This window comes from Zonotrichia albicollis, chromosome 24, assembly GCF_047830755.1.
Source record: "Zonotrichia albicollis isolate bZonAlb1 chromosome 24, bZonAlb1.hap1, whole genome shotgun sequence".
Lineage (NCBI taxonomy): Eukaryota > Metazoa > Chordata > Aves > Passeriformes > Passerellidae > Zonotrichia > Zonotrichia albicollis.
The window spans coordinates 4985330-5001857 of record NC_133842.1 but is presented as its reverse complement, the minus strand read 5'-3'; the positions used below and the strand labels follow the sequence as shown (position 1 = coordinate 5001857).

At 49.5% G+C, this 16528-nt stretch overlaps 1 protein-coding gene across 1 annotated transcript; it reads left to right on the top strand.

The window, feature by feature from the left end:
- The first annotated feature begins 486 nt into the window (after window positions 1-486).
- On the top strand, window positions 487-1419 carry LOC141731642 (olfactory receptor 14A16-like). Its single transcript, XM_074558056.1, has one exon. It carries the CDS (start codon window positions 487-489, stop codon window positions 1417-1419), a length of 933 nt encoding a protein of 310 aa, XP_074414157.1.
- The last annotated feature ends 15109 nt before the right edge of the window (window positions 1420-16528 follow it).

The window sequence follows — 16528 nt, the reverse complement described above, 5'->3', positions numbered from 1 at the left end:
TTAATCTATTGTTTTGGGTTACCTGAATGGGAAATTGACCATAGATATTCATTTTAGTTCAGCTTGAGGCAAATAAAAAAAAAAGAAATTATCTCTGATCTAAACAAATCAGGCAGTGACAGAAATCAGCACAGGGCCCCTCCCAGGCAGCATCAGTGTCACTTTTCCAACCTCCTCAGGGTTGCTCTGACGTTGCCATCAGAGCCTGCAGATCCAGAGCTGCCCCTGGGCAGTGCCTGAGCTGGGACCGGTCTGCAGGGCAGAGCTGAGCCCCCAGGGCTGGGCTGGGCTCTGGCAGCACTGGCAGGGCCCATCCCTGGGCACAGGGGAAGCAGCTGCTGGCAAGGACAGCTCCAGGCAGCAGAGCCCTGGGCAGGCAGTGGGGGGGAAGTGCCCCCAAGCTGTGCTGGGATATATAAAGTCCTCTCTAAATGCAACTATTCCATCATTATTTTTCTTACAGATTCCCATGCCAAGATAGTGCAAATGTCCAACAGCAGCTCCATCAGCCACTTCATTCTGCTGGCATTGGCAGACACGCGGCAGCTGCAGCTCCTGCACTTCTGCCTCTTGCTGGGCATCTCCCTGGCTGCCCTCCTGGGCAACGGCCTCATCATCAGCGCCGTAGCCTGCAGCCACCACCTGCACATGCCCATGTTCTTCTTCCTGCTCAACCTGGCCCTCAGCGACCTGGGCTCCATCTGCACCACTGTCCCCAAAGCCATGCACAATTCCCTCTGGGACACCAGGGACATCTCCTACTCAGGATGTGCTGCCCAAGACTTTCTGATTTTATTTTTTCTTGCAACAGAGATTTGCCTCCTGACCATCATGTGCTACGACCGCTATGTGTCCATCTGCAAACCCCTGCACTACGGGACCCTCTTGGGCAGCAGAGCTTGTGCCCACATGGCAGCAGCTGCCTGGGCCAGTGCCTTTCTCAATGCTCTCATGCACACAGCCAATACATTTTCCCTTCCCCTGTGCCATGGCAATGCCCTGGGCCAGATCTTCTGTGAAATCCCACAGATCCTCAAACTCTCCTGCTCCAAATCTTACCTTAGGGAATTTGGGCTGCTTGCTGTTAGTGCCTGTTTATCATTTGGTTGTTTTGTGTTCATTGTTTTCTCCTATGTGCAGATCTTCAGGGCCGTGCTGAGGATCCCCTCTGAGCAGGGACGGCACAAAGCCTTTTCCACCTGCCTCCCTCACCTGGCTGTGGTCTCTCTGTTCTATAGCACTGGCACATTTGCCTACCTGAAGCCCCCCTCCATGTCCTCCCCATCCCTGGATCTGGCCCTGTCAGTTCTGTACTCAGTGGTGCCTCCAGCCCTGAACCCCCTCATCTACAGCCTGAGGAACCAGGAGCTCAAGGCTGCAGTGTGGAGACTGATGACTGGATGCTTCCAGGAACATTAACCTGTTGGCCAGTACTTGCAAATCACTTGTAATAAAAGTAATCTTTGATACTTCTCTTGGTTTCATTTTAGAATTTCATTACCTTTGTTTTACTTTTTTCTTATTGTCCAAAAAGAAATTTCATTGTTTGTTCCATTGGTCATTTTGTTCCTCTCCACTATCCCTGTAACCAAAGACTGTGTCAATGAGGGGCTGTCTTCTTGGTGCCTTTAAATGAAATGATGATCTCTCCCAACAAAGTTTTCAGCAGAAAAATGCAGAACTTTTCTGTCCTTTTGTTGCCTTCTCTGGAGCTGCAGCAACAATGTCTGTGTGCAGAGCTGGGGGCAGATCAGTGCTGGCCCAGCAGCTGTGCCCAGCAGCAGCAGCACTTGGTGTTGCCAGTGCTGCTGCCGTGGCCCTTCCCCTCTGCCCTGGTGGCCCTGCTGTTGCTGTAGGGCCTGAGTGCTCTCGGGGCCGGGCACAGCCCTGGGGGTGGCAGTGCCGGGGCTGCAGCAAGGTCAGGCCATGGGCACTGCTGGGGCAGCGCTGACACCTCAGCCCAGGCCCTGGGGGCTCCAGGCTCCTTGCCCAGGCTCTCTCAAGAACACGCCCAGGCCAATGCTCAGCACAGAAAAGCCCCGTGAGCAGCCCCAGGCTGGCCATGGGCAGGCTGGGGGCAAACAGCATGGCTGGGGCTCTGCAAGGGCCCTGGGTGAGATGGGAAGGAGCAGCACAGCAGGGGCTGATCCATCCCCAGTGCACTGCACAGCCCAGGGCAGCGTCCCAGAGCGTCCTCATGGAGCTGCCAACAACATCCCCCCTCTGCAGCCCTGGCCTCTCCCCCAGCTCACACAGGTGCCCCATCCTTGCAGGCACAGACACGGCAGCACTGGCTCAGCAGCCCCTGTTTGTATTGCACAGAGCAGGGAGAGCACCCCCATGCTGTTGGTGTGGGGACGTGAACCTGAGGGAGCACAAATGCCATCAGCCCCTGGGGCCAGCAAGGGCTGGGGGACACCAGGGAAACCACTCAGCTTTGTCCTGGCCTCTGCAGTCAGCCAGAAAGTTTGTTCCCATCAGCTGGGAGTTTCCTGTCCCACTGCAGACGCTGTTGCTCAGAGCCAGGGCTGCCTGTCGGCCACTCCCAAACTGCCCTGAGCATTTCCTTGCCTTTACCTTTGCTTTCTTTACTTTTCCCTGCTACAAATCTCTTCCTTTTTTCTCACCACAGGGGGCTTAGAACTGGACACAACACTCAAGGCACTGTCCAACCAGTGCTGAGCACAGGGGAGGAATCCCTGCCCTGCTCCTACTGGCTACACCATTTCTGATCCAGACCAGGAGCCATTGGCCTTGTTCGCCACCTGGGCACACTGCTGGCTCATGTCCAGCCTGCTGTCCATCAGTCCCTGCAGGTCCCTTTCTGCCTGGCTGCTGTCCAGCCACTCTATCCCCAGCCTGTAGTGCTGCAGGGGTTGTTGTGGCCAAAGTGCAGGACCCGACACTTGGACTTGTTAAACCTCACCTTGCTGGATTTGGGCCCTGGATCCGGCCTGTCCAGGGTCCTCTGCAGAGCCCTTCTACCCTCCAGCAGATCAACACTCCCAGGCAACTTGGTGTCACCATGGTTCCATAAGGCCCCAGAGCGTCCCAATGATCTTCATGTTTCCATGAGGCCTCCCAGTGTGGCAATGTCTCTTTGGCTCCATGGGACCCCTTGGTGTCACAAAGTCCTTTGGCTCCTTGGGCCCTGCAGTGTCACAATGGCCCTTGGTCCCCCAAGGCCTTGCAGTGTCACAATGGTCCTTGGTTCCATGAGGTCTGGCAGTGCAGCAATGCTCTACTTGGTTCTACAGTGTCACCATGGCCTCCTGGTCCCAAGGAGCACCACAGTGTCAAACATCTTTCCTTCATTCCATGAGTCTCTGAGGAGCAGCACTGGCCCCTTGGTTCCATGGGGCCCTGCAGTGTCACAATGGCCCCATCCTGACACCAGGTCCTTCTCTGTTACAATGCTCTGCATGGTTCCACAAGGCCCTGCAGGGTCACAGTGGCCTCTTGGTTCCATGAGGCCTCAGAGTGCTACAAGGAATTCCTTGGTGCTGCAGTGTCACACTGATCCTGTAGTGTCACCAGGGACCCTTGGTTTCATGGGGCACCAGACTATCACAATTGTTCTCTTAGTTCCCATAGTCCTTGAAATAGAGCAATGGCCCCTTGATTCCATTGTCCCCAGGCTCTCCCAAGGGTCTCCTTTGTTCCACAGTGGCCCAATGGCCCCTTGGTTCTACAAGGCCCCGCAGGGTCACAAAGGGGCCCCTTGATTCCATTGTCCCCAGGCTCAAACAACTACTTCCATGGCTGGTTCCAGAGAATCACAGAATGAGCAAGGTTGAGCATTGAATTCCAGCACACACCTCAGCTCTCTGATGATCCTGGCACCATGCTGGGCCTGTTTCAGGCTGCAGCAGAGCAGATGTTGATGGGACAGGAGTCCTGCAGGGCTGGCAGGGACCTACAGCTTGCAAGGTGCTCTGCTCTCCCTCAGGTGCTCTCAGAGAGATCCAATCCCAGCTGGGCACCTCAGGGCACAAGTGGCACTGCCTGTTCATGGGCACACAACTGATATCTGCCTGGAAAAGGGCACAGGTTTTAGTACCTGTTAGTTCCATAATATATAAGCAAATCTTTATTCTCTGGGTCATTTGAGTACTTTTAAGAAATGGCAAAGTTTTCCCACCAGGAATGGGGATTTCTTGGAAGTGTACTGATGGCAGGAGAAGATATACTGATCTTCCCATCACCTTGTGTCACCAATATTCAGCCTAATATTTAATCTCTCTCTTTTCCATCAAGTGTTTCCATCTCTCCTGTTTAAATGGCTCTGTCTAAGGACATCTCTTCAGAGGGATCTCCAGAGGGATCTCTGACTTTCCAACTGCTCACAGATTTTCTCCTCCAGATGTTATCTGGATGTTCAAGGGCCTCTCAGCTGACTGATTTCATGGTTTGAGCTCCAAGCAGTTGTCCCATCTTTCTGATGTTCAAATAAATATTAGTCAACATCATCCTGAGGGTCTTTAACACAGAATTCCCTATTATTATGTCTTTGTCAAAAACTGTTCCTGTACAGAAATTCCTTGGGGATGGGGGACATGTCAGATGCTGCTGGGACATCCCAGAGAGCTGAGAAAAGAGCTGTGATGGTTATTAAACTGTTCAAATGTCCAACTTCTGTTTGTTGACAAGAAACCTTTCTGTGCCTCTGAGTGTCACCAGGCCCTGAACCCAAAGGACACAAACCTGATGAGTTGTGGTTCCCACTGCAGGGGCTGCACTTGGACCTTGGCTCTGCACAGGAGAGCTCTTCATCCCCTTTCTCTCTTTTCCTCCCTCTGGGCATGGAGGGAGATCCTGAATTCAGCCTGTGACTCGTGTGTGCAAAGACCAAATCTGGGCAGAATTGGGGCAGGGAGGGTTAGGGGGCACCTTGGGATCTGTGCTGGGCACAGAAGGTGTTTTCCATTGCTCTGAGACTGTCTGCTGTAGAAAGTGGATTTAATATCCAGCAGAGAAATTACTTTTGCGTTTGATGGAGCTGTGTGTTCCCTTGGCTTTGTTGGCTGACAGGAAATGAACATCCCTCTGTGTCTTGGGCAGCTCCTTCTCCAAGGAAAGCAGGTGGGAGTTGGAGCCAAGGAGCTGAAAGCTGCAGGTGCAGCCTGGGCTGGAGGGAGCTCAGATTTGCACAAGGCTGCTCTGAGTGCCAGGGCTTGAATGGGGGAAATGGTGGGGTGGGGGTAGGGACAGAGTCTGATTGATTGTCAGCTATGAAGGATCATGATTTCCATATCTATTCAAACTGCATGAGGTGATACTTGGATTCAGTGTCAATTGGAGATTGCTATTAACAAGGGAAAAAAAAAAAACCTAACAGGACCTAAAAAAATGTTTTCTTACTGTCTTTTATAATAGAACATATTCAGTTGAATGCACTTTTGAAATCTCTGTCAGTAACTACAAAGGATTAGGAAACTGAAATCAAATGATTCCCAGAGGCTTTGGTTGTTAAGGTGTTCTGAATGCTAATGAGCCCGGGGACACTGAATTCCTGCACTGAAGAGCTGAAGGCTGAACGAGCCTCTGGAGCAGGAAAATTCAGCAGCAGCCTCCAAGGTGCTGAGGATGTCAGCAGCCCCCAGTGAGGCCATCCCTGCCCAGAGACCGTGGGGGAATGGGCAGACAAGGAGAGCGTCCCTGGGGCTGGGGCAGCACAACTCAGAGGCACCAGCGGCTCCAGCTGGGAAATGGAGTGTGGAATGTGGCTGGGAAAGCCCTGCCTGGGCTGGGCCAAGCAGGACACACAAGTCCTGACCCCTAAACGCCGAACAATTCTCTCAAGGAGACATTTAAAAAGAATTACAATTGCTTGTGTGCTGTGAGTTGGACTCCCTAGAGATATACGAACTGGAGATTCTCAGGAACTCAAAACAACAAAACAGCCTTTACTGGCAACTTTAGAAAATCAGAAAAACTTTGGCAAAATGTTTTTTATGACACTGTAGTGCTTTTCGTTTATTAATTATAGATCTTTCTAATCTTGAGATTTCTTAATTAATGTACTGATGAGTATGTTGGGTTTTAGTGCTGGTTAATTATTTATGTATTTATCTTGTTGCGAGATAGGATTACAAGAAAGGTATAGTAGGCTTAAAAATTTAAAAGGGTATAAATAAAAATTTATTAAAAGTAAAATTAAATAAAAGGTATTAAGAATTAAAATAAATTTTTTAGAATACTTTTTTTTTCCTTACTTTTTTTCATTTTACTGAAAATGTAAAGAAACTAAACTAAACATTTCTAGTCAGTTCACTATTTCTAGAATCGACTTTTTTAGTTTACTGTGGGGAGAAGTTTTTCTTGTTAAGTTTATGGAGATTTTTTTTAAAAGAGGAAAAAATAGGTTGTTTTTTGTTCTTAGTTTTGTCATGGATAACAGTTGTCTGGGGATCTTTGTTATTGTGATTTTTTTTATTGCTACAAGCTTTTTACAGCTTGTTGATGGGTCATGTCAACTTAAGGGGTATTGTTTTAAAGATGAGCTGTTTAAAGCTAAATGTTTTTATTATTTTCTTTTAAAATTAGTTTTATCTCTGACAATAGAGATCTTCTCTTGGGGATACTGGATGACAGTTTTTTCCCCCTGTTTAAACTTTTTGTAAAATTGCAGTTATTTTAACATTTATTTATTTAACATGCAGGTTTTTCTTTGATTAATTTGAAATATTTTGATTAATTTGAATTTTTTTATAGTTTTATGTGTTATAAAGAAAAAGAGTTTTTTTCTATATAGTTTATAAGAAGATTTTAGTTTTAAGATTAAGGTGTTTTTTCTTCTTTATTGGGGGAGGGATTTAACTTTTTACTGAATTTTATGGTTTTATTGGGGTTTTTTAATATATATATATATTTTTTTTTTGGTTGAGGGAGGATTGAAGTATTGAAAGTATTTACACCTGATCCGCTGATAACTTGTGGGGGAAGTTGTGGTTGAGTTGTATTAGGATTGCTTTTATGACTGCTTTGGGGCTTTTTATTGTTTTTAATATTAGTTGTAGGGTTATTTTGTATGGGTTGTAGGTTGTAGGAGTTTTTAGTTTTAATTGTGTTGGAGAAGGGGACTTGATGGTAAGATTTTAATTGCTGTGGCTGGCTTTGCTCTGGTTTGGGTTTTGTAGCCTCTTTTGTTTTCCTGTTTGGGAGTTGTTGGGGTTTGGTTTGGTTAGAATGGGGCTGATGGGGAAGGTGGCCTGCAGATGGGGGAAGGGGCTCGGCCCACGGCAGAGTTGCTGGGTTCGGTTTGGTTTGGTTTGGTTTGGTTGGGTTTGGTTGAGATCAGGGCCAGGGCCAGGGCCAGGGCCCACTGCTTCTTTGTTGACTGGAAAAGAAAGAGGAGGTTCCTGAGTTTTTTCATCTTTTCACAGAGGCGTGTTCAGTATCTCAGTGGTTTAACAGACTGTCAGTTACACAAAAAGTTTTGTATTACTTTTAAAAATACATCACATGTCAAACTACAACAGACATTAAATCAACAAAAAACACTTCTCAAAGCATTAACTTCGCCCATTCAACTTCAAAAATTCTAAGCCTGTTCAATTTCATGTTGATCAAAATTTGAAGGAGCACAGAAACTGAAGAAGAAGACACAGAAAGAGAGCAAGGCAAAAAAGATACAGAGGAGCACACACAAAGCTACCAACTCTTGGATTCCAGCACTGTTCAAATGGAAATTCCATGAGAAGGTAGGGTCAAGATGTGTGCTTGCTTTGTGGTCAGCCTTCAATACCCCTTGATCTTCCTGGATCCCTCCCCGAGGTGGGCCTTGGGCTCATTTGGTCCCTCAGGAGCTGGGCTGGGGGCTGCAGAGGTGGCTGTGGAGCATTGCCTGTGCTGTGCCAGGGACTGGCAGCCACTGCTGGGCTGGGATAGAGGCTCTGGGGGGATTGGGGTTCCAGGGCAGGGCAAGGCTGGACCTGCTCCTTCCTCCCCCCCCACACAAAATGTTTCCAGCCAACAATCTCCTCCAGTCTGTCACAACAGGGAATGTTGGGAATGTTGGAGGTGAAATCCCAATTCTGGCCATGGGTACCTGGACTAGAAGGACAATTCTTTTCCACAGGAATAAACGTCCCAGTTCTTGGTTCATTTCTGGTTTGATTGCCTGGATTTTGTTTTGTTTTGTTGCTGCTTTTTTTCCCTGGTGTGCCTGAAGTGTCCGGTCAGGAGCAGAGTGACTCTTTCCAAGGAACTTTGTGCGGCTGTCCCTTAATATTCAATCTGGTTTTGGCTGATCCCTTGCTGGGGATTTTTTCAGCGCTCTCAAGCCCTCATTGGTAACAGGGTGAAGGAGCCCTGGCCCAGGCTCTGGCCCTGGGGAACACGGGGACGCTGCCGGGGGGTCCCTGTCCCCCTGTGCCACCCCCAGGGCCCCGGCCCCCCGTCCCCGTGTCAGGCTCTGGGGTCGATCTCCCGGAACATCCTCTGGGGGAGGCTGCGGGGCCGGGGGTGGGGGGACCCCGGGGGACCCGGGGGGACAGGGGACCCCGCTGTGCACGAGTAGGGTTGGACTGTGCTGGGGGGAACTGTGAGGGGGGCCGGGGCAGAGTGACCTCCCCAGTGACCTCACACAGCCCCTGTGATGTCACATGGCCCCTAGGATGTCATACAGCCCATATGATGTCATACAACCACTTGTGATGTCACACAGCCTCCTGGGATGTCACATACCTATCTCTGTGATATCTCCCCTGTGACATCACAACGCCCACCTTGATGTCACATGGACATATCTGTGATGTCACACTGCCTCTGTGATGTCGAAAAGCCTCCTGAGATGACACAAAGCCCATGTGATGTCACAGAGCCAACTCTATGATGTCACCCTGTGATTTCATACAACAGTGCTGTAATGTCACAGAAGACTGCTATGCCACAAAGTTACCCTGTGATGTCACAGCCTGCCCTATGATGTTACACAGCCACCTGGTGATGTTACAACCCACTCTCTGATGCCACAGAGCCACACTCTATGATGGCAGAGTCTGCTCTATGGCCTCACACCCTCCTCTGTGACATCACAGCCAGCTCTGTGATCTCATAGAACACTCAAGAACTCAGTTACATTGAAATACTGAAGTTTCTTGTATTTGAAGAGATTTCTGTCAGGGACACAAGTGAGAAAGTGTCCCCAGGTTCCAGTTAGAGCAGAACACTGCAGGCAGTGATGACAGCTGGGGACAAGCAAGGCAAAGGTGTCTCTGGTGCTGAGCACACCTGGATGTGTTTGAGGAATGCCAAGGGCCAAGGCCTGAGCCCCAGCCCCTGGCCAGGCAGATCCTGTCCCTCCCTCCTTGCTCAGGGCTCTTCCCAGGATGGGCACTGGCATGTGGGGATGTGCAATGCCAAGGGCAGGAGCACGGGGCGGCCCCTGCCAGGCTGCTGAGCAGGGACAAGGAGGCCATGAGGCCCCAGCCCTGCAAGGGTCACTTATCCCCTCATGGCCTCAGGCCCAGGGCCAGCAGCCATGGCCAAAGTGATGCCCAAGTTGGCTCTGGCAGGGCTGTCTTGCAGCCGCTGCCCATCCCTGTGCCCTGTGCAGCCCAGGCTGTCCCACGGTGTCCCTGCCCTGTGCCTCTGTCCCTGCAGGCTGTCAGCATCCCCCGGCTGCCCCACCTGGCTGGCCTCTTCCTTTGCTGACAGCTCTGCCTCCTGCCTGCCTCTGCCTGCCCACACAAAGCATTGGGCTGCTCCAGGCTCCTTCTGGGGACGTGCAGCACCACAGTCCTGCCTTGCCACAGAAATTCCTTTCTCCTGGTGCCAGTCTGGGCCTCCCCTGCTGCCCTTGCCATTAATTCTTTCTCTCTCTGGCTTTTTTCCACTATGACAAAAGGATCCACCATCCCTAAAATTGCTCTTTAAACACTCTCCTGGCTCTGCTCCACTGTCCTCAGTCTCCACCCCACAGAGCACAGAGCTCTTTTGTCCCTATATTGTGCTCATGTGCCCAAGGCCTCCAAACCCCTCCTTGGGACATCTCTGGGCCCTCTCCAAGGTGTTTCCAACTGAAAACATTCAGCTCATCCGAGGACAGGGCCAGCCTGACTTGTCTGTCCTGGCTACTTTTGTCTGCGAGCAATCCTTGGATATACAGAATTTGGGAGGCCAAATTCTAATTTTGGCCATGGTCCCTGGACAAGAAGGCTGGTTCTTTTCCATAGGAACAAAGGATCAGAGCCACAGTGTTTTGGGACAGATGAGTGGTGATCACCAGACGGCAAGGCCAGCCAGAGGTACCAGGATTTTTTTCTGGGAGGTACCCTTGCATACAGGAAATTTTTAGGGAGTCTTCCCATTTTGACAATGGGCATCTGAAAAGACAGAAAGTTCTTTTCCATAGCAAGGAAAGCACAGAGCCCCAGTGCTCCAGGAGTGATGAGAGGCAGCCCTTGACATTCCAAGATCAGCCAGACCTGTCAGGTGGCCTCTGGGAGGCCAAGCCAGCCAGACCTGTTCCATGTTTCCTTGGTTCCATGGGGCCCCACAGTGTCCCAATGCTCCCTTGCTTCCATGAGGCCCTGAGGTGTCATAATGCCCCCTTGGTGACACGAGACCCTGAAGGGTCACAATGGTCTCCATGGTTCCATCAGGCCCCACAGAGTCATAATGGCCTCTGGGTCCATTAAGTCCCTCTGTGTCACCATGGCCCCTTGGTTCCGTGAGGTTCCGTAGTGTCACCGTGGTGTCCTTCAACCCTCATTGTCACAACTGACCATGGTTCCATGAGTTTCCATAGAGTAAGAGCTGGAATGAGAGATGCAGGATGCCAGGTGGCTCTCACAAATGCAATTTATTGTGTCCAAGATGTTACAGCAGTCCAGGGTCACGGGTGATAGAGCCTGTGCCTGCAGCTGTCAGCTCCAGCTTCAGACAAGCCTGAAAACCCTTTAGTTTAGGTTACAAATGCATTATATGCTTTCCTTGCTGAGCATCCTAATACAGAAGAACCAGTCTATACCTTAACTTTTACCTATAGCCTATCAGAACTATTATAATTACCATATTCATGTTATTATTCTTCAATCATTAAAGTTATTACATTACAGTTAAGCTTGTTTAGATTAACAAGTTAGAAGTTGGTTTTCAGTTTTCTTGCAGTGGAAAATTCTGAGACCTTTTTTCTACTTGCAACATCGGCAGTCTTGTTTGCCAGTGGTATCTTTTGCTTGGTATAAACATCTTCTTGTTTGACATGGGTTTATCCTTTGCTCTAAGCCATAAAAACCCCTTCTAAGTAAGATACCCTTTGCCTTAGCTGTCCAGTAAGACTGGCTCAGCAATTCTTTTCTTCTATATCAAAACTTGCTTTCACTTCTATTCCTTCTTCAGATTTTACATTCAAAAATCTTTCTGCCAAGCATACATATCTGTGAGACTTTCTTGTGTAACTTTCATCCTTCTCAACAGAGCCCTGTTGCCAGGGGTGGTTGCCTTGGGCACGAGCTCAGAGCTGTATCCAGAGTCCGTTGCCTCGGTGCTGGAGAGGAGAGAAATGATGAACGGCCCCAGACATTTCCAGTGTGTGTTTGGGGGCAGGGTAAGTTCTGCATAGGTGGGGTGGTCACTGCCCCACCCCAGCCATTGCAGCCTCTGGTGCAGCCCCAAAGTGGCTGCCAAGCCCCTGGCACCCCAAAAACCCCACCTGGGAGAGGGACCAGAGCAGGTCAGGCTGTGACACGGGTGTGACATTGACACGTCCCACGGCCCTGGAGCTCACAGCAGCTGAGATCTAGGGTTGACTGTGGATCTCTGTCTCCCTCTCTCTCTTCTCCTGACTTCCTCTTCTCAAAATCTGATTAACTTGCAATTGGACAGGTTAGAGTTTGCTCAGTCAGTGCTTTATGAAGTGATTTACTGTAATTCAATGCTGTTTAAGATTTTCCAAGTACCTCATTCTCTGAAGTTTGCAACTAAAAGTTTGTTCTCCACCCTCCTGAGAAATTTTTCTCCCCTTGGCCGTCTGTCCTGCAGGCTGTGCCCCCTGGGCGTGCTGCTCCTCTGCCCTGGCCGGCTGCACTCGCCCATCTCGCTGTGCCCCAGCATTTCTCACCCAGCGTTTCTGTGCCCTCCCTGGGCTCCCTGCACCCAGCGCTGCTGGCTCCTGGCACACAGAGCCAGGGCAGGAGCCCACCCTGCCAAGGGGCGCTGGAGCAGGGCGGGGGCTGCGATGGCTTCTGAGCTCAGCAGCTGCTCCTGGCATGGTTCCATGGAGACCACGCACAGCAATGCTGCTGAGCATTGTCCCTGCTGAGGGTCACACACTGCCGGGGCACATTCCCTGCCTGCAGGATTGCTGAGCATTGTCCCTGCTGAGGGCCACACACTGCCGGGGCACATTCCCTGCCTGCAGGATTGCTGAGCATTGTCCCTCCTGAGGGTCACACACTGCCGGGGCACATTCCCTGCCTGCAGGATTGCTGAGCATTGCCCCTGCTGAGGGTCACACACTGCCGGGGCACATTCCCTGCCTGCAGGATTCCTGCCTGATCCAAGCACTGCACTGATGGCTCCAGCATTGCTTTCCAGCAAAAACAGGGGAAGGCAAACTGTGTGCAACTCGTGGTATTTTAGAGTGTCTAAAACTCACTACATCATCGATCTTTGAGGTGAGATGCATTTGGAACTCATGGCATGGAGAAGTAGTGCAAGATTGAAAAGGGGAGCATAGAAATAAATAGAGGAAAACATTTCAGATGGTTTCTTTCCATTTTCATTTCACTTCTGGAAAACTGGTTCAGTTTTATAGGAATCTTCTCCACAGTTCTGTCTGCTCTTCTCAAAAACCTTTCCTGGAGAACGAGGTCGAGCTCCTGTCACAAGATGTACCACCAACTGCAGCTTCTCTTGGCTTTCCACACTGTGCCTGCAGCAGGACTCTTGCAGCAAAGCAAGACAAATGTTTGGAGAACTTGACAATGTTGTCCTTTCTTTTCCTGGTGGACTGGGGAGTTCTGTCATTGGCGAGGTTTTCATTGTGACTGTTCCAATCTTGGAAAACAGGAGGTGGTATCAGGACTTGTTGGGGAATGCAACCTTGACTGAATTCAGAGAGAGAATCTCCAGAAGCTGCAGCCAGAAGTGGAGAGTTGTGTGATAATCATTCACACATCTCCATAGACACCTGGAAAGTGATCTAGAGCATGAAAATTGATTGTCAGAGGCAGTTTCTGTTTTCAGTTTAGATGATTATACCTATCTTGTGCTGGTATAAATCAAGAGCATAATCAGTTCATGATAAGCCGCAGAACAAGCTGCACCTCCCAGAGTAGAATACTGAAAGAATCTGGAAAGGAGAAATGCAGGGAATGACTTGGTGAACCTTTTTTGTAAGAAGGGTATTTTTTTCCTACGACTTTCTAATCCATTTTCTCTGCTTTTCTCCTTCTTAATAAGGCCATTTCCATCCCAGACTTACCATGATATGAGAAGCCTGACCTTGTGGAAGTGCCTGAAAGATGTCCTGTTCCTCTGCAGAGACAATCAGGGTGGAACAGGAAGCAGTTTTGAAACAATTGTGTGATAGATGAGTAATAGGATAGTTGAGTCTCACAATTAAAATGCAGATGTTATGGATATCCTAAGAAAGTTTTATAGATTTATAGTCCTTTTTTACCTCCCTTGTGTTGTTGTTATCACATGGTTACCTGGTAGTTGGGGTATTTGGGAGGGTTGGCTTGTTACTAAGGCAACACCTGACCTCCAATCAAGATGTAAGGAAGTGACCTCCACCACTGGACAGAGAAGAAAGAGTTGATTAACAAGATTTTGAGAGAGTCTAAAGGGTTAAAAGGCGAAACATCCACCACGTGGGCAAGCACATCGTGGGAAATAATCCTTTGCTTCCAGTGCCGTAATATTTTCTCTATTCAGTCTTCTGTTGTAGTTTTTGAAAGGTTTTAATAATCCTTTTAAATTTTTGGAAGTGAGCATCATTTCTCACAAATGGGGACTCTTCTGGGAAATACACCTGGTGTCCTTAAGAGTTTTCAAAAGGGGCAACCCCTGCCACAGATTGGGCAGAGTCTATTGGACTCTCCCAGTTCCACCAGTGGTTGCAGGTTGGAAGCCCAAAGACACCGGGAGACTGGATAAAGAAAAGAGGGGAAGAGGGGTGAACACCATCCACATAACTATTTTTTGCCAGATTGTGACTCCGTAATTCTGGTAACTGAGCTTCACATTAGTAATATACTGGATCTATCCTGGTCCCTTGAAGCATCAGGATATTGGACGGTAGAAAGGAAAAAGAAACAGTTGCACACATGGGTGGAGGAAGAAAGCGAGGATCCCATAAACAAGGACCCCACGGCCGGCGGGACACATAAGATTGAAGGGTTTGTGGGGACTTGGGAGCAGGGTTCACCCATCAGGAAAACCATGTTTTCGCCAGGATGGGGACCCGTGGCAGGATTCCCATCCAGAACACACCAAGAGAGTCGGTGAGCTCCACATGACACGAGAGTTCGTGTGGTGCTCAGAGCGAGGGCAGCCTCTGGGGCACAGCCAGCGCTGTAATTTCCAGGGCCAGCCAAATCCGGGCTGGAGTGGGCTGATTGCCAGGGGGTTTGCTGCAGGGGGTCACCCAGGAGCCAGTGGAGCAGTTTCTGTGCTGCTGAGCCAAGGGGGTTGGGGCAGTCTGGCTGCCAAGCCAAGTCACGTCAGCGCAGAGTTGCTGAACCAAGGGGGTCAGGCTGGGCCGGCTGCTGAGCCGAACCAAATCGAGGCAGGCGGAGCTGCTGAGGCTGAGCCAAGTCAGGCCAGGAGCAGGAACTCCTGAAGTGGAGCAGGCTGAGCCTCTGAGTTTAATTGGGGTGAGCAGAGCCACCAAAGCCGAACCAAGTTGGGTCAGAGGTTGGATGAAAGCCGCTGAGTCGAACTGGAGTGGGCAGAGCCACCAAAGCTGAGCCAGGTAGGGCCAGGGGTGGGACTGCAGCTGCCGAGGTGAATTGGGCTAGGGGCAGGCCACAGCCGAGCTGAGCCAGGTGGGACAGGGAGCAGAGTGCAACCGTGGGACCAGAGCATTGAACCGAGGAGAGGAAGGGCAGGGACCAATCCGGTGATACCGAAGCCCCTGGATCATAAGATTTTTTTAATTTTTACTTGTCAAAAGAAAAGTACACTTTTTTTGTTTTTTCTCGCTCTTCCCTTTCCTTCTCTTTCCTCCTTTCCTTGTTCCTTTTTTTCCCACTCCCCCTTTCCTTTTCCCTTCTGAGAGACACAGGCGCTGTCCAGAGGGCTGCATGTGGTTGGAAAGGTGGGCTCTGTCAGAAAAGGGCCTTTGATGGGCTGGTCAGGATGGGACAATGGGCAAATAGGGAATCCCCAAGGGGAGGAGTAGAAATTGAAGAGGTACCAATAGGTATACTCCCAGATGGCCCACTGAGAAGGAAACTAGACCTATGGAAATATGACCAGAGATAAGGATGAGGTCAACATGATTCAGTATTGCATGGCAGAATGGACCAGAAGGGAAATTAGGAGCTATCATGTATACTGGCTGAGATATGGGTCAGATGAAAGGTGGATGTGTCAGGCATTAAACATCCATGTAAGAGCTAAGAAACCATTCAATCAGGAAGAGAGTGACTATGCTGCCTGCTGGGAGGGGGGGACCTCACCCTCAAAGGTGAGCACGTTTAAGGTATCAGAAAATAAAGAATGGGACCCATTAGAACACTTACCCCCTCCACCTCCAATAGCCCCAGATGCACCTCCCCTACCCCCTGATGGGCCTTGTCAAAACACTAGAAACAGGGTGGCACATTGAGAGGAAAGCAGATCAGGGGATGGGAACCAAGAAGCAGGATTATATCCCCTGAGGGAAGTACCCCTGTGTAGGGTGCAGGGAGGAATTAGATTTGTAACCGTGCCTCTCAGTTCTTCTGATGCAAGAATGTTCAAGAAATAATTGAAAGGATTACTAGAGGACCTCACTGGATTAGAGGAACAGTTAGACCGGTTTCTGGGGCCTAATATTTATACATGGGAAGAGATGCAATCAATCATGACCATGCTATTCACACCAGAACAAAGTCAGATGATCCGAATGGCTGAGATATGGATATGGGAAAGGGACCATGTGCAAATACCTCCTGGGGACCTGAAAATGCTCACAGTGCACCCCATCAGGGACCACAACAGCACGGGGGGGTGGCAAAACATGGAGGAATATAGAACATTGATTATAAGAACTATCAAAGAGGCAGCTCCATGTAATTAAAATGCTCATAAAGTTTCGATGAGCAGCAAAGGAAGGAAGAAACCCCAACAGAGTCTCTAGAGAGACTGAGAAGGAATATGAGGCAATATTCAGGAGTTGACCCTGATACAGTGGTCGGACAGATCTTACTAAAGATAAATTTCATCACTCCTGCCTGGCCAGATGTACGGAGAAAGTTAGAAAAGTTAGATGGTTGTCAAGAAAGGAGGCTAGAGAATCTTTTAAGGAAAGCACAGAATATATGTAAAGAGGGACAAAGAGAAGACCAAGACAAAACCAAGGTAATGGCAA

Coding starts and splice junctions, on each gene's coding strand:
- LOC141731642 (XM_074558056.1), top strand. CDS start 487: ATGTCCAACAGCAGCTCCATCAGCCACTTCATTCTGCTGGCATTGGCA.